Source organism: Stegostoma tigrinum, chromosome 23 (assembly GCF_030684315.1).
Source record: "Stegostoma tigrinum isolate sSteTig4 chromosome 23, sSteTig4.hap1, whole genome shotgun sequence".
NCBI lineage: Eukaryota > Metazoa > Chordata > Chondrichthyes > Orectolobiformes > Stegostomatidae > Stegostoma > Stegostoma tigrinum.
This window is the reverse complement of record NC_081376.1, coordinates 32,160,101-32,176,355: the sequence shown is the minus strand read 5'-3', so window position 1 is coordinate 32,176,355 and position 16,255 is coordinate 32,160,101. Positions and strand designations below refer to the sequence as shown.

At 41.0% G+C, this 16,255-nt stretch overlaps 1 protein-coding gene across 2 annotated transcripts in view; it reads right to left on the bottom strand.

The window, feature by feature from the left end:
* The window catches only part of xpo6 (exportin 6), a 105,572-nt gene extending 92,897 nt beyond the window's left edge, over positions 1–12,675 (bottom strand). The window contains exon 1 of one of the 2 annotated variants that reach the window (XM_048551934.2): positions 12,449–12,675. In XM_048551934.2, the coding sequence (XP_048407891.2) occupies positions 12,449–12,451 (3 nt within the window). In that variant the 5' untranslated portion in view covers positions 12,452–12,675. The remainder of the gene's footprint in view (positions 1–12,448) is intronic. The other variant, XM_048551933.2, reaches the window with a different exon arrangement.
* Positions 12,676–16,255: the final 3,580 nt, after the last annotated feature.

Here is a 16,255-nt window from a genome sequence, read left to right as displayed (position 1 = left end):
TAGGAGGGCTTCTGGTTATAAATGGATAAAAGCAGTGGGATAAAGGAAGAGAGATACTAAAATGTGAGCAAGTCTTCTTTCTGATCTATGTAGACAGGGCTGGATTCACTATTTAAATTTAGTAATGCAGAATAAACCTCAGCTGAAGAAAAGTTAAAGCTTTGAAGCATCTAGTTAATAGTTAACAGAAGGTAGTCATAGTTCTCTTTGGCTTTAACTTTGCATTTCCAAGAAATCATATATTGAAGCCTCTTCAATCCAGAAGTGTTCAAGTAGTTCATACTCCAGTTCCTCCTAATCCATAAACACATCTTAGTAACAGAGGCCACTTATAATTTGGAAGGTGCAAGTCTACATGTGAAGGTAAAATGGATCTTGAAATACAAGCAAACTTGTCACTAGAAAAGTCACAGGTTAGCAAGGCCATTAAAGCAAACCTACCATGAGCAATTTATTTCTAGCAGGTTGAATAGAATAGCAAAGTTATGCTAAACCTGCATGAAAGCTTGGCATTTCAACTACTGGCTGCAGTTCTAGTCACTAGATTATATACAAAGGATATAGGCATTTAAGATTCAAAAAGATTTACAAGGATGGCATCAGAAAAATATTGAGTAAATGCGTCAGAAAAGGAGCAGTGGGCTGGGAATCATTAAAATTAGGCAAGGTATTACAAGCATGACAACAACATTTGCTCTGGTGGGGAAGAGCATAGTTAAACATTACTATTAGATTTCTGAGATAGTGATCATAAATTCAGAAGAAATTTCTTCATCCAAAAGAAGTGAGAATGAGGACTTGCTTGGATAGAGGTTGACACTATAAACACTACACAAGCACAGGATTTGGGGAAGGGAGGGTTACAAAGGTAGATTTTTTTCAGTAGGAAAGGTGGGTTCTGGCCCAGTTGGAACTTAAATATTGGCATGGACTGATAATCACTAAAATAGCCTATGTGGCCCAATTTAACTTTTGTTAGAAAGTGATCCAAGTCTGGGGAGCAGATCTAAAAATTTAGGTGGGTGCAGCAAGGATATCTAGACAAACATTAATGTGTCAGGATTGCACACATCATGGATGCATTAATATAGTTTGGATTTCCCTGTAATTCTGCTCCCTACAATACCCAAAAAAAAACTGCCAACAGTCACCAATGCAAAAAGTGTAACATCTTCAGAAACAGAGACAGAAATCCAGAAAGAGTCAAATTTGAAGGAATCAAAAGGTCACCAAAACAAATGGCACTCTTCAAAACACAATGGCTTAGGCAACTGGAAGCTGAACCAGGTGTAGCTTGCAATTTCATGGGCTCTTGCGGCACAGTGGTAGTGTCCATATCTTTAAGTTAGGGGACCCAGGTTCAGATCCCACTTGCTCCAGAAGTGTAAGAACATCATTGAACAGGCCGATTAGGAAAATATTTGCAAGCAGTTACCCGACTGAGCATAAGTGGAATTTTCAAACAATGTCAAGAAGAACATTTTTGATGTCTAATTTTTAAGAATATTCTAATTTACAAGATGAAAGTTACAAATATAAATTGAGCCAGATAATAATGTTTTCCCTTCCAGCAGGACTTCGGATGCAAGTTGTGATTCAAGACTTTCATGAGAACCACATATCACCGAGAATGTGAAACATTCGCTCAATGACAACAACTACATCATACCAAAATAATAAACCATCCCAAGGCACTTCACAAAAGGATTATAAAACCAAATGACATCAGTCCACAAAACAGATTAGATCAGATCACCAAAAGCCTGGACAAAGGGGTAGACTTCAAGGGGTATCAAAGAAAAGTGCTATATAGAGGTACAGCAGTGTAGGGAGGCTATTTCAGCAATTAGCCTAGAAAACTGTCTTGGCGGCGAACAGTAGATTGATCAAAATCAGCAACACTTAAAGACCAGAACTAAACAATCGCAAATATTTTGAAGAGATGAGAGATCAGGAGGGGTAAAGCTGTGTAAGGAATTGAAAAGGAGAATATTAAAGATCTAGGCACGCTCACTGTACTTTGGAACTCCTTATTCTAAATATTCTTGTTGCATATTTCAGCATTCTCATTACTAAGTAATACAACGGCTTGCTTGCATTGCTGAAGAAAATTTTAAGAAGTTCATTCAGAGGACATGGTCACAGCAAGGCCAGGATTTATTGTCCATCCTAAATTAACTTCGGCAACATTACAGCGCTGCCTTCTTGAACGCAAGTATGATTTAGAGGGCAGTTAAGAGTGAATTGCATTGCTCTGCATCAGTGGCCACTTACGCCAGATTTACCTCAAGGAACATTACTGACTGGATTTTGATGACAACCTGGTAGTTTCATGATCACCATTACTATTCCAGATTCTGGAGACCAGGTTCTTATTCTGGATTTATTTTAAGTTAATTAAATTTAAACACAGAATGCAGTAAAATTTGAAGTCTCCAGTTTATCAGCCCAGGCTTCTGGATGATTAGACCAGCAACATTACCACTATGCCATCACACTGGCTCAATGCAAGGTTCTTCTGAGTCTTCAGTTATGACATATGTTACACGAACTCAGTTTAAGTCTAAAACAAATTTATCACAGTAAAGGAATTAAAACAGCAAAAACATTAACATTCATGGCAGTTACATTTTACTAACATCTGCTGTTGTCACAAAGTTCATGACTCTACACTATTTTTAAAGCCTTTTGTAGTATCTGAAGTAAGAGATGTCAGTAGTCACTTTTTTCATGCTTTTGTTTAACCACACAGGGAGAAGTTAAACATTCAATGCTCAAAACTCCAGACTCATGTTTCTTTCACTTTAAGACAGCTTGATCCTCTAACAGTTTTGTCACTAACTGAATCTGGGTTAAAAACAATCAACATTTATTTGGCAACATATAAAAACACAGGCCCTTTACTTCACAGGTTTCTCTACTGAACGGCTATTGATGCAGCAGTTAAAGCTGCAATGTGGTTAATTTCACCACAACACAGTAATTCTAGCAATCATAAGTTCAGTTGAGCATTTAAGAAACTGCCTCAAATGAAGGCAATCTTTCAAAAGACCACAAATTGCAGCGATACATGGCTGCTTTACTCCAGAGTCAGTAGAAATGGAGGAGTTAATATTGAATACAGTTTGGCAAAATTTTCTTCAATTATGTCCAGTTCAGACCGTTACTGTTGTTGGTAGTATGGTTGTATGGCATTTAAAAACTAGTTCTCTGAACTGCTTAAGCCCTACAATGACACTTCTTGGTCAGGCACACCAACATGGGATTATCTGCCTCTTTTAGAAAGGAACCTCAAACAAATTGCCACTCTTTGCACCTCACCACAGTATACTTTAATAAAAAGATGTGAAAACACAAATGAAATCACCCTAAAATACCTTGGAACACAAACACCCAACCAGTTTACTTCAAGTACAGTCTAATTCCACCTTTAGCAAATTTAGACCTAAACCAAAAGGCAGGCCAGAAACAATATGCTGGAAAAACTCAGCAGGTCTGGCAGCATCTGTGCTGAGAGAAACAGAGTTAACCTTTTAAATCCAGTATTACTCTTCTTCAGGATAGTTTCAGATTATTTCAGATTCCTTGCTTGCAGAATTTTGCTTTTATAAAAAGACTGGCCTGCACTCAATTTATTTGTGCATGCAACACACCAATAGAGACAAAACAGAAACCAGGTAAAGGTCCAGTTCCATCAGGTAGTGGATCAGGCAAGCAAGCAGCTGATTATGCTCAGATGGTAGCTGTAAGAACAAAACTATAAACCATGGTGAGATTGAAGAAATTGGCCACAAAGTCACAGGATGAATAATTGTCAAGTATGTGAATCTAGGTCAACATTCAAAAGTAACGACATAGAAGCAGTCAGTACAAATTGTATACTCCTGCTACTCATGCGCAACATTGAAATCATAACTACCTGTAGTTGATGCACTGCAGTTAAAAAAAATCAACCTCCACATTAAATAAATCGACACAATCTGATCCCATTATCAGAGTTGGTAAGGCAAATCAAACCTCATTTACCGTTAATTAAACCAGAAAACAGTTTGAAATATGATTGGAGAGATCCCTGTCAATTGGGATGGAGGAAGGGAAAAAAAAAACTTAAATTACAAGAGGTGCAAGGAAACTACAGCCTTCTTTTTGAAGTAGGAACAACCTTCAAAACTGTTTTAGGGATCTAGTGAAAATGAGAACATATTCAAAATAGTATGGTTTGACAATAGCCGGGAAAGTCACATTTGTAAAACAGGTTCCACTTTTCCAAGACCAAAAACTTCTCTCTGTGACAGGAAAATGATAAGATGTATAAAAATTATGGATTAGGCTGGAAAGTTAAGAAAATTCATTTAACAATTAGTTAGGAAGAAGCAAATAATTCAAAGACAGACAGAAAACCTGAGAAATACATTAAGAAAATGTCTTGGAGAAAGGTATCAAAAGAAGCACCTCTGTTTAACAATTCTAAACCTGCAGCCAGTGCAATGAACATGGAATACAGCAATCCAGTACATGAGAATTTGTATCTTTTTCAAAACTGGGCCTGGATAATAACTATAGATAAATGTAACTGGTACTGGGGTTTCTGAGGGAAAATGCAAATTAATTCAATCCAGTGCATGAGGGCAGTGAAAACCACAGTGTTATAGGATATGTTAACTGAGACACATAATACAATAAAGAGGTGCTATTTCGTGAAAAATACTGGTGACTCCCAATACATGGCAACATGCATAATATGAATTTAAGCTCTGATGGAAGGAAAGTCAACGAGCTATTCAACACAAAAAAAGTAAGTGAGACACATGAAGTACAACAGCATAAAGGGCACTGAACTGTTCATTTAAGTTACAATTTAGAGACCATAAGACTGAGCAGAATTAGGCCATTTGGCCTATTGTCTCTGCTCAGCATTCGATTGTGGCTAACATGTTTCTAAACCCCATTCTACTGCCTTCCTCCGACAACCCTCGATTCCTTAATAATGCAGACTAGTACCTTGCTCCTAACGCCATGGGCTCTTACCTCTGAACAGCTCTTTATCAAAAGGCCTTCTAGAAATTCAAACAGACTACTTTCACTGGCTCTCGTTTGTCCGATATGCTCAGCAGCTCTTTAGAATTTCAATAGATTTGTCAGCACGACCTCTCCATGATGAAGCTGTGCCGATTCAGCCCTATTTTACCATGCACTTCCAGGTACTCTGCAATCTTGCCCTTAAAGGGACTACCATAACCCTACGTCACCACATTGAAAAATAGGGGATTATGAGTACAGAACATGGTTTCAGGCAAAAATCATGTCTTGTCAATTTGCTGAAGTTCTTTACAGTTTACCAGGAGATTGAATGAAGACTGCTTATAAGCACATGACAAATGCCATACTTGGACAACCTTTTCAGAAGTCCAGGGACTTGGTTGCAAACTCCTAGGCACTGTTGTGAATCATAATGGAAGTAGCTCTGCTCAGGAAAATGTTACCAACTGAGTGCTGTAGGGAAGTGTTGGTGGACGTTATTATGTGAAGTGTACATCACAATGGGCTGTTGATGTACAGTATGGAAGGGGATGAATGAAATAGAGATAGTAGGAATTGCAGATGCTGGAGAATTCGAGATAAGGTATAGAGCTGGATGAACACAGCAGGCCAAGCAGCATCACAGGAACAGGAAAGGTGACATTTCAGGCCTAGACCCTGCCGAAATGTCAGCTTTCCTGCTTCGTTCATCCAGTTCTACACCCTGTTATCTCACACTACCTTGGTAGTGGTGGGTGGGAACCTGCAGTGTTAAAAGGAAGTTCTGTAAAAATTACTTCATGGGGCATGTACACCCCAGCAACTGTGGCCATCCCCAATTGCTCTTGGGAGCAGTTAAGAGCCAACCACATTGTTGAGAGTCTGGAATTACCTACTGATCATAGCAAGTAAGGATGGCAGCTTTCCTTCTTGTAAAGGAACCAGATGGTCACATGATCACCATTAGACTCACTTTTAACTCAAGGTTTAAGGTGAGAGGGGAAAAATTTTAAAGGGACCTAAAGGACAACACTTTCACATAGCGGGTGGTGCGTATGTACTATGATTAGATTAGATTAGATTCCCTCCAGTGTGGCAACTGGCAGCTCGGCCCAACAAGTCCACACCGCCACTTGAAGCATCCCACCCAGACCCATCCCCCTGTGACCCACACACCCCTGAACACTACAGGCAACTCAGCATGGCCAATCCACCTAGCCTGCACATCTTTGGATTGCAGGAGGAAACGGGAGCACCTGGAGGAAACCCACACAGACACGGGGAGATTGTCTGTGCAGAGTTTGCACAGACAGTTGCCCGAGGCTGGAATCGAACCTGGGTCCCTGGCGCTGTGAGGCTGCCGTGCTAATGACTGAGCCACCATGCTGCCCGAACCTGGTATGGTTCATTGGCATGAGCTGCCAGAGAAAGTGGTGGAAGCTGGTAAAAATCACAACATTTAAAAGGCATCTGGATGTGTATACGAATAGGAAGGGTTGAGGGGGATTTGGCCAAATGGGACTCGATTTTTTTTAGGATATCTGGTCAGGATGGACAAGTTGGACTGAAAGGTCTGTTCCCATGCTGTACAGCTCTATGGCTTTTTCAAATTTCACAATGGGATTCGAATTCATGTCCTCAGAACAGTTCTGAAGAGTCAAAATGTTAACTGCTTCTATCTACAGATACTACCAGAGCTACTTGGTTACGCCAGCATTGTGTCAGATTCAGGTTTCCAGCATCCACAGTCTCAGGATACATAATAGGCCATTTAGGGCCGAGATGATAATATCTTCACTTAGATGGCAGCAAATTGGTGGAATTATCTACCATAGAAGACCGTGGACATGAAATAACTGAGTGTATTTAAGAAATCAGTAGATAGATTTATAGAAGCTAGAGGTGTCAAGAGGTATGGAGACTGTGACAGTACGGCACTGAAAGAGAATCAACATTTATACTGAATAGGCCAAATGGACTACTCCAATTTCTTATGTTTCTGTGATACTTCAATGGATCAGGTCAACTTCCTTCTAAAAAAAAGTCATGTTGTAGAACAGCATTTTGTGTTATCAAACCTTGTGAATGAGTGTTTTCTTTTGCCTCTCAGCATTTCCACACTTGACATTGCTATGGTATGGTTCATTGGCATAGTATTTACTTGGTGATTGACTGAACATGGAAGAGGCACAAGTTGATTTTGAAGGTATAAAGGAAACTGGGTGGTAAGGTTAGGCCTAGAATGATGCTTTAGAGGCTAGGAATAGGTGAGCACATATCTCACGAAGGCTGTAGTGCTAGAAGACATTGCACATGTACACGTGTGCATGTTTGAGACAAAAGGCCATAGAAGAATATGGAAACAAAAATCAATTTCAAAATCAAGACATTGTTTGAACAGAGCCAATATGAATCAGAAAGTGCATGGGTGATAAGGCAACAGAACACAAATTAGAGTTTTGGAAGACCTGTAGAATGCAGGACACCCACTAGGATTTTTACTTATACATCTGACTTTTTTTAAAAAAGATATGAACTGGTTACATCAGATGAGCTACAATAGTCTTGGGACCAGGGTTTAAATCCCACCATGGCAGTTGCTGGAATTTGAATTCAATAAAAATCTGGTACTATGCATCTAACGACAACCATGAAACTAGTGTTGATTGCCTGAAACACTCATCTAATTCACTAACATCCTTTAGGGAAGGAAATTACCATATTTACCTGGTTTTTCCAGGAAATTGCTGAACTTAGGATGGAAGGGTTGCTAGAGAACAGAACAAAAAAAAATGGCTTGTCTTCCCAATGCTTAACTGGAAGAAATGTCTGCACATCCAGCATTACAAGTTCGATAACTGCTGTTAAATTTTCAGGCTGCTAAGTCCAAAGGCATGATGACAAATTAGAGCTTGGACAATTACCTAAATGTAAAACCTAACAACTTTCACACGTCACCAAGGTGCACAGGGGACAAAGGCTAGATCCATATGAAACAGAGTTAACCGAAAGAAAGCAGGTAAAACCACTAGCAATCCTATTATGGCTAGAATTATAGAAAACAAATAAGAATAGGACCAGCTGATTGTAGTCCAAGCCAGCTTGTTAAAGTAGAAAACTAATGAAAGGAGCATTGTATGGTCAAATATGTTGAAGACTGTGGACACAATTTGAGGGGTGGGTGGAGTGCTGCTGTGTGGTGGTAAATAGATTAGTAGCAATAGGGTCCAGGTAACAGGATGAGAGTCTCTTAGATAAGCTGATTTCAAATGAGGCACAAGGCTATGTAGGAGACTGGCTACAGAACATAACAGCACAGTACAGGCCATTCGGCCCTCGATGTTGTGCCGACCTGTCATACCGTTCTCAAGCCCATCTAACCTACACTATTCCATGTACGTCCATATGCTTGTCCAATGATGACTTAAATGTACCTAAAGTTGGCAAATCTACTACTGTTGCAGGCAAAGCATTCCATTCCCTTACTACTCTGAGTAAAGAAACTACCTCTGACATCTGTCCTATATCTTTCACCCCTCAATTTAAAGCTATGCCCCCTCGTGCTCGCCGTCACTATCCTAGGAAAAAGGCTCTCCCTATCCAACCCTCTGATTATTTTATGTGTTTCAATTAAGTCACCTCTCAACCACCTTCTCTCTAATGAAAACAGCCTCAAGTCCCTCAGCCTTTCCTCGTAAGGCCTTCCCTCCATACCAGGCAACATCCTAGTAAATCTCCTCTGCACCCTTTCCAAAGCTTCCACATCCTTCTTATAATGCGATCACCAGAACTGTACACAATACTCCAAGGTGCGGCCGCACCACAGTTTTGTACAGCTTCACCATAACCTCTTGGTTCTGGAACTCGATCCCACTATTAATAAAAGCTAAAACACTGTATGCCTTCTTAACAGCCCTGTCAACCTGGGTGGCAACTTTCAAGGGTCTGTGTACATGGACACCGAGATCTCTCTGCTCATCTACACTGTTAAGAATCTTACCATTAGCCCTGTACTTTGTCTTCCGGTTACTCCTACCAAAGTGCATCACCTCACATAGTTCCAGAGATGTAGAGGAAAGGATAGCATAGATGATTCTCAACAGGAGTGAGAGAGACAGGGTAGTTGTCATGGGGGACTTTAACTTTCCAAATATTGACTGGGAACACTATAGTTCGAGTACTATAGATGTGTCAGTTTTTGTCCAGAGTGTGCAGGAGGGCTTCCTGACACAGTATGTAGATAGGCCCACAAGGGGCAAAGCCACATTAGATTTGGTACTGGGTAATGAGCCCAGCCAGGTGTTAGATTTGGAAGTAGATGAGCACTTTGGTGATAGCAATCACAGTTCTGTTATGTTTACTTTAGTGATGGAAAGATGCAAGTTCAGGACTGGGGCGGGGCAGGGCAAACCTTTCAATAGTAGGCTTGCAGGAGGAGGGTCATAACAGCAACATTTAATCAATAGTCTTGATGCTGCTAGCAAAGGTCATGGTATCAAACAATGATTCAAGAGGCGAGGGAGACAGGAGAGTGGTCTATAACAGTTAGCTTTACAGAAAGTAAATATTGCAGGTTACCTTTGCATTTCTGGATTATCTTGAAGTACCAGAAGTTTTAAGTAAGAGTTACTGAATGCTGTAACGTTCTTGATGAGCCGAATGGAGGGTGCAGGAAAATGGCTTCAAAGTTGAGATCATTCACAATCTCAAACAACTAAATGGCCTACTCCTTATGGCTTTATGAATTTTTTTATTGAAATACATGCAGATTAGGGAGAATGCAATGACATTTTACTGAGATTTTAATACAGTCAATAAAAAAGTCTCTTTTTTCCCCCCCCTCTCGCAACTGTCAACCAAAGATTTTTTTTCCAAAACAGCAAATGAGCAAACTATTTCCATGCAGAAATTGAGACGTAGAACATAACATGGTAGAAAACGGATCCACCTAGTTACAGAAGTGAGTTGAACAGGTACACAAGGTGAAGCAGAGATGTGTTATTGACCTTGCGCTGATCTTAGGAGAAAAAAAAAAGCAGTTGTGAATGACCGGCCAGAGTTTCCAGAGCAAGCTTTGCCCAGTGGCAGATTGTTGATTTTTCCTCCACACCCCTCCCCACAACTTAGGTTCCAGTTGTGGAGGCCTGGAGTCATCAGCATATTAGGAGCTGACTGGCTATCAACCTGTTCAGATATGTAATTACACACCTCTGGAGGTAGGACTTGAACCCAAGCCTCCTGACCCAGGAGGTAGGGACACCACCATAGCACACAGGAGCCCTATACCTTCTGTCTCTATCGCTCACACATACTGTCCAATGCTCCAGCGGTCTGGATAGGTTGATAGCTCGAGGCAAAAGGTCTCCAGACTCAAGACAGCATCACGCACACTTCCTTGAGAATTAAGTAACCAAGAACTAAAAGACACTTAGCTATTCTCTCCCACCATTTGCTCCAGTGACTTGAGAAACTAAATAATTAGTTGTTAGCCATTCAGTCTCTTCAAGGAACTAAAGCAACTGCACACATAAAAGGTGGCCAGATTGCAACAACCTGAAAGAAACAAAAAAAGGTACACCCCTGAAGTCCAGAAACCGGTGCAATTGAACCACGTTTCTCCAATTTTCTTTCTCCACCCATCATTGCCATGCTTGTATGTTTCTGTGTGCACATGCTTAAGAGGTTAGACTTCCAACTCCAGGATTGTGTTGATTCATGTTTTTTGCTTGCCTGTGATTAAAATTGATCAAAGTGGTTCTTGTCAAATACAGAAACTGGGTCAGGGCTCTGTTAACCCGAGTTCAGACAGGACAGTTGGGGATGTTGAGTTAGTTGATTAAGTTTGTGACCACCGAATGTAGTTGGTCTTAATGTCAGCACACTTTCCTCAGGTGGGTTTATGACAAAAAAGTTATGAGCATAGGAATTAGGTTAGATGCCAGAATTATTTGCTTCCAAAAAGATTAATCGACTTTTGTACTGGCTGCCAGATTGTGTAATGATGCAGGTTTGTTGCAAAAACTAAATCAAGAAGGGAGCTAGACAGGCTGCTATCAGAAGCTGATATCATTTTGCACACAAAAAAAGCAAGATTCTTGGTCAGCACAGACTACATTTAGTTTTAAAATGGCTCAGTTGGGAAAGAATGCCTCAAGTATTTTCCTCCAGAACATTTCTTTAAGATAATTTTTGGCCCCCTCCCAGAATACTAGATTCCTTTTGTTAAGTGGAGACAAGAGTGCTTTATTATGATATCAACCATAATCAGTGGACTAGCTGATCTCTCGTGTGCATAAAAAGCTTAAGTGGGTTCAGGAGATGATGATACATTTTTGCATAAAATGCTGATCAACTACTCTGACAAACGTGACAGATTAGGGACAAATCAAATCATTTTGTGGACATATGCAGTGCTTCTGCTCCACTTTCAAGCTACATGTACATTTTACAGAATCTAGTCATAGAAATCACTTCACTTTTTGCAGTCTATAACATCTTTCATTTACATTCCATTTAAGACTTAAAACTAGATTATTATCCTTTATAGCAGCCTCTCGATGAAACAATTGTTTTCTAGTGAATCCAACTTGTTATTTGATAATAAAACAGATTCCTGAAATGCATCTGTGCCTACGTATAAGTCACAGGAGCAATGTCCACTGATTCCATAGCATATTACATTAACTTTTTGCAGGGTACCACAATCTTGAGCAATGTATTATTCTAAAGCCAAACTTTCCAAAGAAAGGATCTGACTAGAATAGCACAGTAAGGCAGTGATGACTATCATGGAACTTTTGGTTCTGATGAGTGTATCCCTGCTTTCAGTTCTCACTGAGGGGGTCACAATTTTCAAGCTTCAAAATGGAGTCTCAGCAAACAAACATTTGGGCAATACTGCTCTAAAGGCTACCCTCAGAAATCCTGCAGTCAGTTGAGAAGTGTGCACGATCATGGGAGAACCTTTTTAATTGTTATGCAGGGAACCGACACTGACACATTAGCAACTAAGAGTGATTCTAAACGAAGCAACCATTACCCTGATTACAGGGCAGAACGGATTTAAAGGAGGAGTTGAACGGCCTCTTCCCTTCCTAATGTTTTCGGTACCCAATCAAATCTGCGGACAGTGGCACAACAAATACCACAACACCTTCCTTAAGAACGTCAGCAGAACTCATTCTACTTGATGTATGGAAGGTATGCCTCCCCACCGCACTTCCTTGATGAAAAACATGAGAATTGGTTGCAACTGCCTCGGAAAGAGGAAGGGAAGCTAGCCCCATAATGCAGAAGGGCTTGCTACAGAGAAGGGAGACGTTTCCGTAGAAGGCCCACAAAAGGAGAGCAGCCTTGGCGTTTCTTCTGACAATATCAAGTCCAATGGAGCACGCAGGGTACAAGAGACAAAACGAGGCCGCGTACTCACCATAGTTGAAATACGATCTCTTCCCTGTCCGGCTCATACTCCGAGTATCCAGCACAGCCCCTTTAACCCAGTGAGGACGAATGTTGAGCCGCTATCCGTCGCTGCGTCTCTTGGTTCTTCGGGCCTAGTCATCAGGCCCTTCCCGCAACATTTCCGCCCCCAGCCCCGGATCCGGTTCCGCCCTGGCGGGAGCGGGCCGGCTCAGACCGGATTGTGCCAGATCCCAATGTGCATGTCCATTGGATGGCTGCAAATGTGTATTATGATTGGTCAATTCGATTGAAAGGTAAGTTTCGATTAGCCGCTGTGGAAAAGGGCGGTGACATACTTTTGATTGGTTGGTAGCGCTTGGTCACATGACCACGGCTTACCCTGTACGTGCAGTGCTTGCTATTTGGCACCGAAGTAAAATTTAGTTTATCTAAGTTACAGATAAAAATCTTTCATGAAACTGTCTTATAAAATACATTTTCGTTGTTGCATCTTTAAGCCCCCTTTTTAAAAAAAAGTTACATAAGTGTACAGTATAGAAGACGTTTATTGCAATACTTTTGAAGAAGCGATTATATAAAGTAGCCATAGACCCAACTGTTTCAATGGAGGGAGACAACTGGTGATGGTTTAACCAGAGGGGAGAGGTTAAGAAAGTGGGACCTTCGTGATGACCTCAGCAAAAACAGGGCTGGAACCATACTTGACTTCAGTTTGCAGTGCTAACCAAGCCTCCAGCCAACTGTGCTAAGATGCCTGTAGATGTTATTTATGAGGAAATCCTGAAGGCAATTTTCCAGGCCTAAAGAATAGGTCAGTATAGGGATGAGTAGAAATCTGAAGAAAAGAATTATCAAAATTGTGATTTGGAGCATTGTTAAAAAGGGCTGAAACATAGACAATGAGAAAGCATACATCTAAAGTTTATAAAGTTGTGAAATAGTTTGATGGGACAGAACGTGAGCAATGAAAAAGTTCTTAGGACGATGGATGAAGAAAGATTATTGCTCAATATTTTCAAGAAAAAAATAAAGTTCTTTGTGTTTTTGTGCATCCCTAACTGCCCTTGATGTGACTTTCTCAAACTGCTGCAGTCCATTTGTGCAGATTCATCATCAATACTGTTAAGAGAGCATTTCTTGGATTTTGATTAGAATTTTGTGTGGCTTAAGTGGAACTTTCAGGTGGTGGTATGTATTTGTTTGCCTTGGTGGTAAAGGCTTGGAGGTGTGTAGCTTGCTGAATTGTTGCAGTGTATCTTGTATGTTGTACAGTTCATCAGGGTTGGAGGGTGGGAGTGCTAACCGTAGTGCATAGTGTGCCTGGATGATGTTGAGCTTCTTGAGTATTTTTGAAGCAATAATCAATTAGGAGAGAATTCCTTCTTTATCAGTCACTAATGTGGGACTTTGTCAAAAAGTCATGCTGAAAACCATATAAACTACATTAATTGCAGTACTCTCATCTACACACTTGAAATCCTGAATCCTGAAAAAATTCAACCAGATTTGTTAAGTGTCATGCCACCCTTACAGCCATGCTGACTATCTCTCACCAAACTTTGACTCTCTAAATGGAAGTTAATCCTCTCCTTCAAAAGTTTCTCCAAAACATTCCTGCCACAGATGTCAATTTACAGGTTTATAATTCCTTAATTTATCTTTACCATTACTTTGTATTAGATCCTATGTGTGCTAACTTTCTGCTATGAGATCCTTACCAAATGCATTGTTGAAGACCACATAGACCGCATCAAATACATTATCCTCATCAATACTCATGGTTACTTCCTCAAAGGATATGATCAAATGTGTTGAACACAATCTTCGCATAACAAATCCATGCTGACAAACCCTTATTAATCTGTCTGTCCAAGTGCATATGTATTTAGTCACTCAGAATTCTTCCTAATAACTTTCCCACCACCAAATAGGACTGACTGGCCTGTAATTTCCTACAGGTCAATGTTAGCAGTCCTCCAATCTTTTGGCATGTCTCCTGTGGCCACAAAGGATTTGAAAACTTTGCCAGTGCCCCGAGATCTCCTCTTCTGCTTCACTCAACAGCCTGAGATACATCACATCCAAGCCTATGGATTTTTCTACTTTTAATGTTGCCAATAGATCTACTCTCTCCATGTCTTTCACCCAGAGATGTAAACCTGTGACATCCCTTTCCATTGTGAAAAATGACTAGGAACATTTGTTAACGATAATTTAACAAACCGGATCCAAAATAGGTTTAGTGGGAGGATACAGAGGCAAATGGTAGAAGAGCATTTGTGTGACTGGAGGCTGATATCCAGTGGCATACTACAAGGATCAGTGTTGGGTCTCTTATTGCTGGTGGTATATATAAGTGATATAAATGAGAATGTAAGGAGGCATGATAACTAAGTTTACGCGAAGCTTGGGTGGATGGTTGACAGTAAGGAAGAAGAACTTAGGCTACAGGAGGATATAAACAATTGATCAGATGGGCAGATCAGTGGAAAATAGAATTTAATAACCTTGATAAGAATGAGATGATGCACTTTGGAAGAAGTTACAAGACAAAGGATTACTCAATAAATGATAGGATACTAGGAAGCTCTAGGTACAAAATAATCGATGTGCTTGTCCAGAAATCCCTGAAGGTGGCAGGGCAGGTTAATAAGATAGCTAAGAAGGCGTAGCAGTGCCTTTGTCAGTCGAGGCACAGATTATAAGAGCAGGAAGGTTATGTTGGAGCTGTACAGAACTTTGGTTAGACCACAGCTGGAGTACTGTGTGCAGTTCAGGTCACGACACTTTAGGAAAGATGTGATTACACTGAATTGGGTACAGAGGAGATTTAACAGGATTTAACCTGATATGGAGTCTTTGGCTATGAAGAGATGCTGGAAAAGCTCTAGTTGTTTTCTTTAGAGCAAGTAAGATTGAGGGGGTGACCTGATCGTAATGTATAAGGTTATGAGGGGCATAGAGAGTTGAACAGAAAGCAACGGTTCCCCTTAACAAACAGAAGCAGTGCAGTACTGTACAGTACAGGTCCTTCGGCCCATGATTTTGTGTCAACCGATTATCCTACTCTAAGATCAACAACCCTGCATACTCTATATCCATGCGCCTATCCAAGAGTCACTGAAATGTCCCTGATGTATCTGACTCCACTACCATTGCAATGCTGGCAGTGCATTCCACACACCCACCATTCTCTGTGTAAAGAACCCACCTCTGGCATCTCACCGATACTGTCCTCCAATCACCTTAAAATTATGCCCCCTCGTAATAGTCATTTTCTGCACAACTGCTAATGTGGTATATTGTATCCACTGTTCCCGATGTGGCCTCCACTACATCAGGGAAACCAAGCGGAAGCTTGGAGACCGCTTTGTGGAACACCTACGCTTGGTTCGTGACAAACGACCACACTTCCCAGTCGCGAAACACTTCAACCTCCCCTCCCACTTCTTGGACGACATGTTCATCCTCGACCTCCTACAGTTCCACAACGATGCCACCCGAAGGCTGCAGGAACAGCTCCTCATATTTCACTTGGTAAGCCTGCAGCCCAATGGTCTCAATGTGGACTTCACAAGCCTCAGAATATCCCGACCCCGACCTCATCCCAAAACCAGCCCAGCTCGTCCCCACCTCCTTGACCTGTCCATCTTTTCTTCCACCTATCCACTCCTCTCACCTCATTGACCAACCTCCTCCTCCACCTCCTACCTACCAGCCTCATCCCCATCTCCTTGATCTGTCTGTCTTCCCTTGACTGATCAAACCCCATCCTAACTCCCCACCTACACTCACGTTTACTGGCTCAATCCCC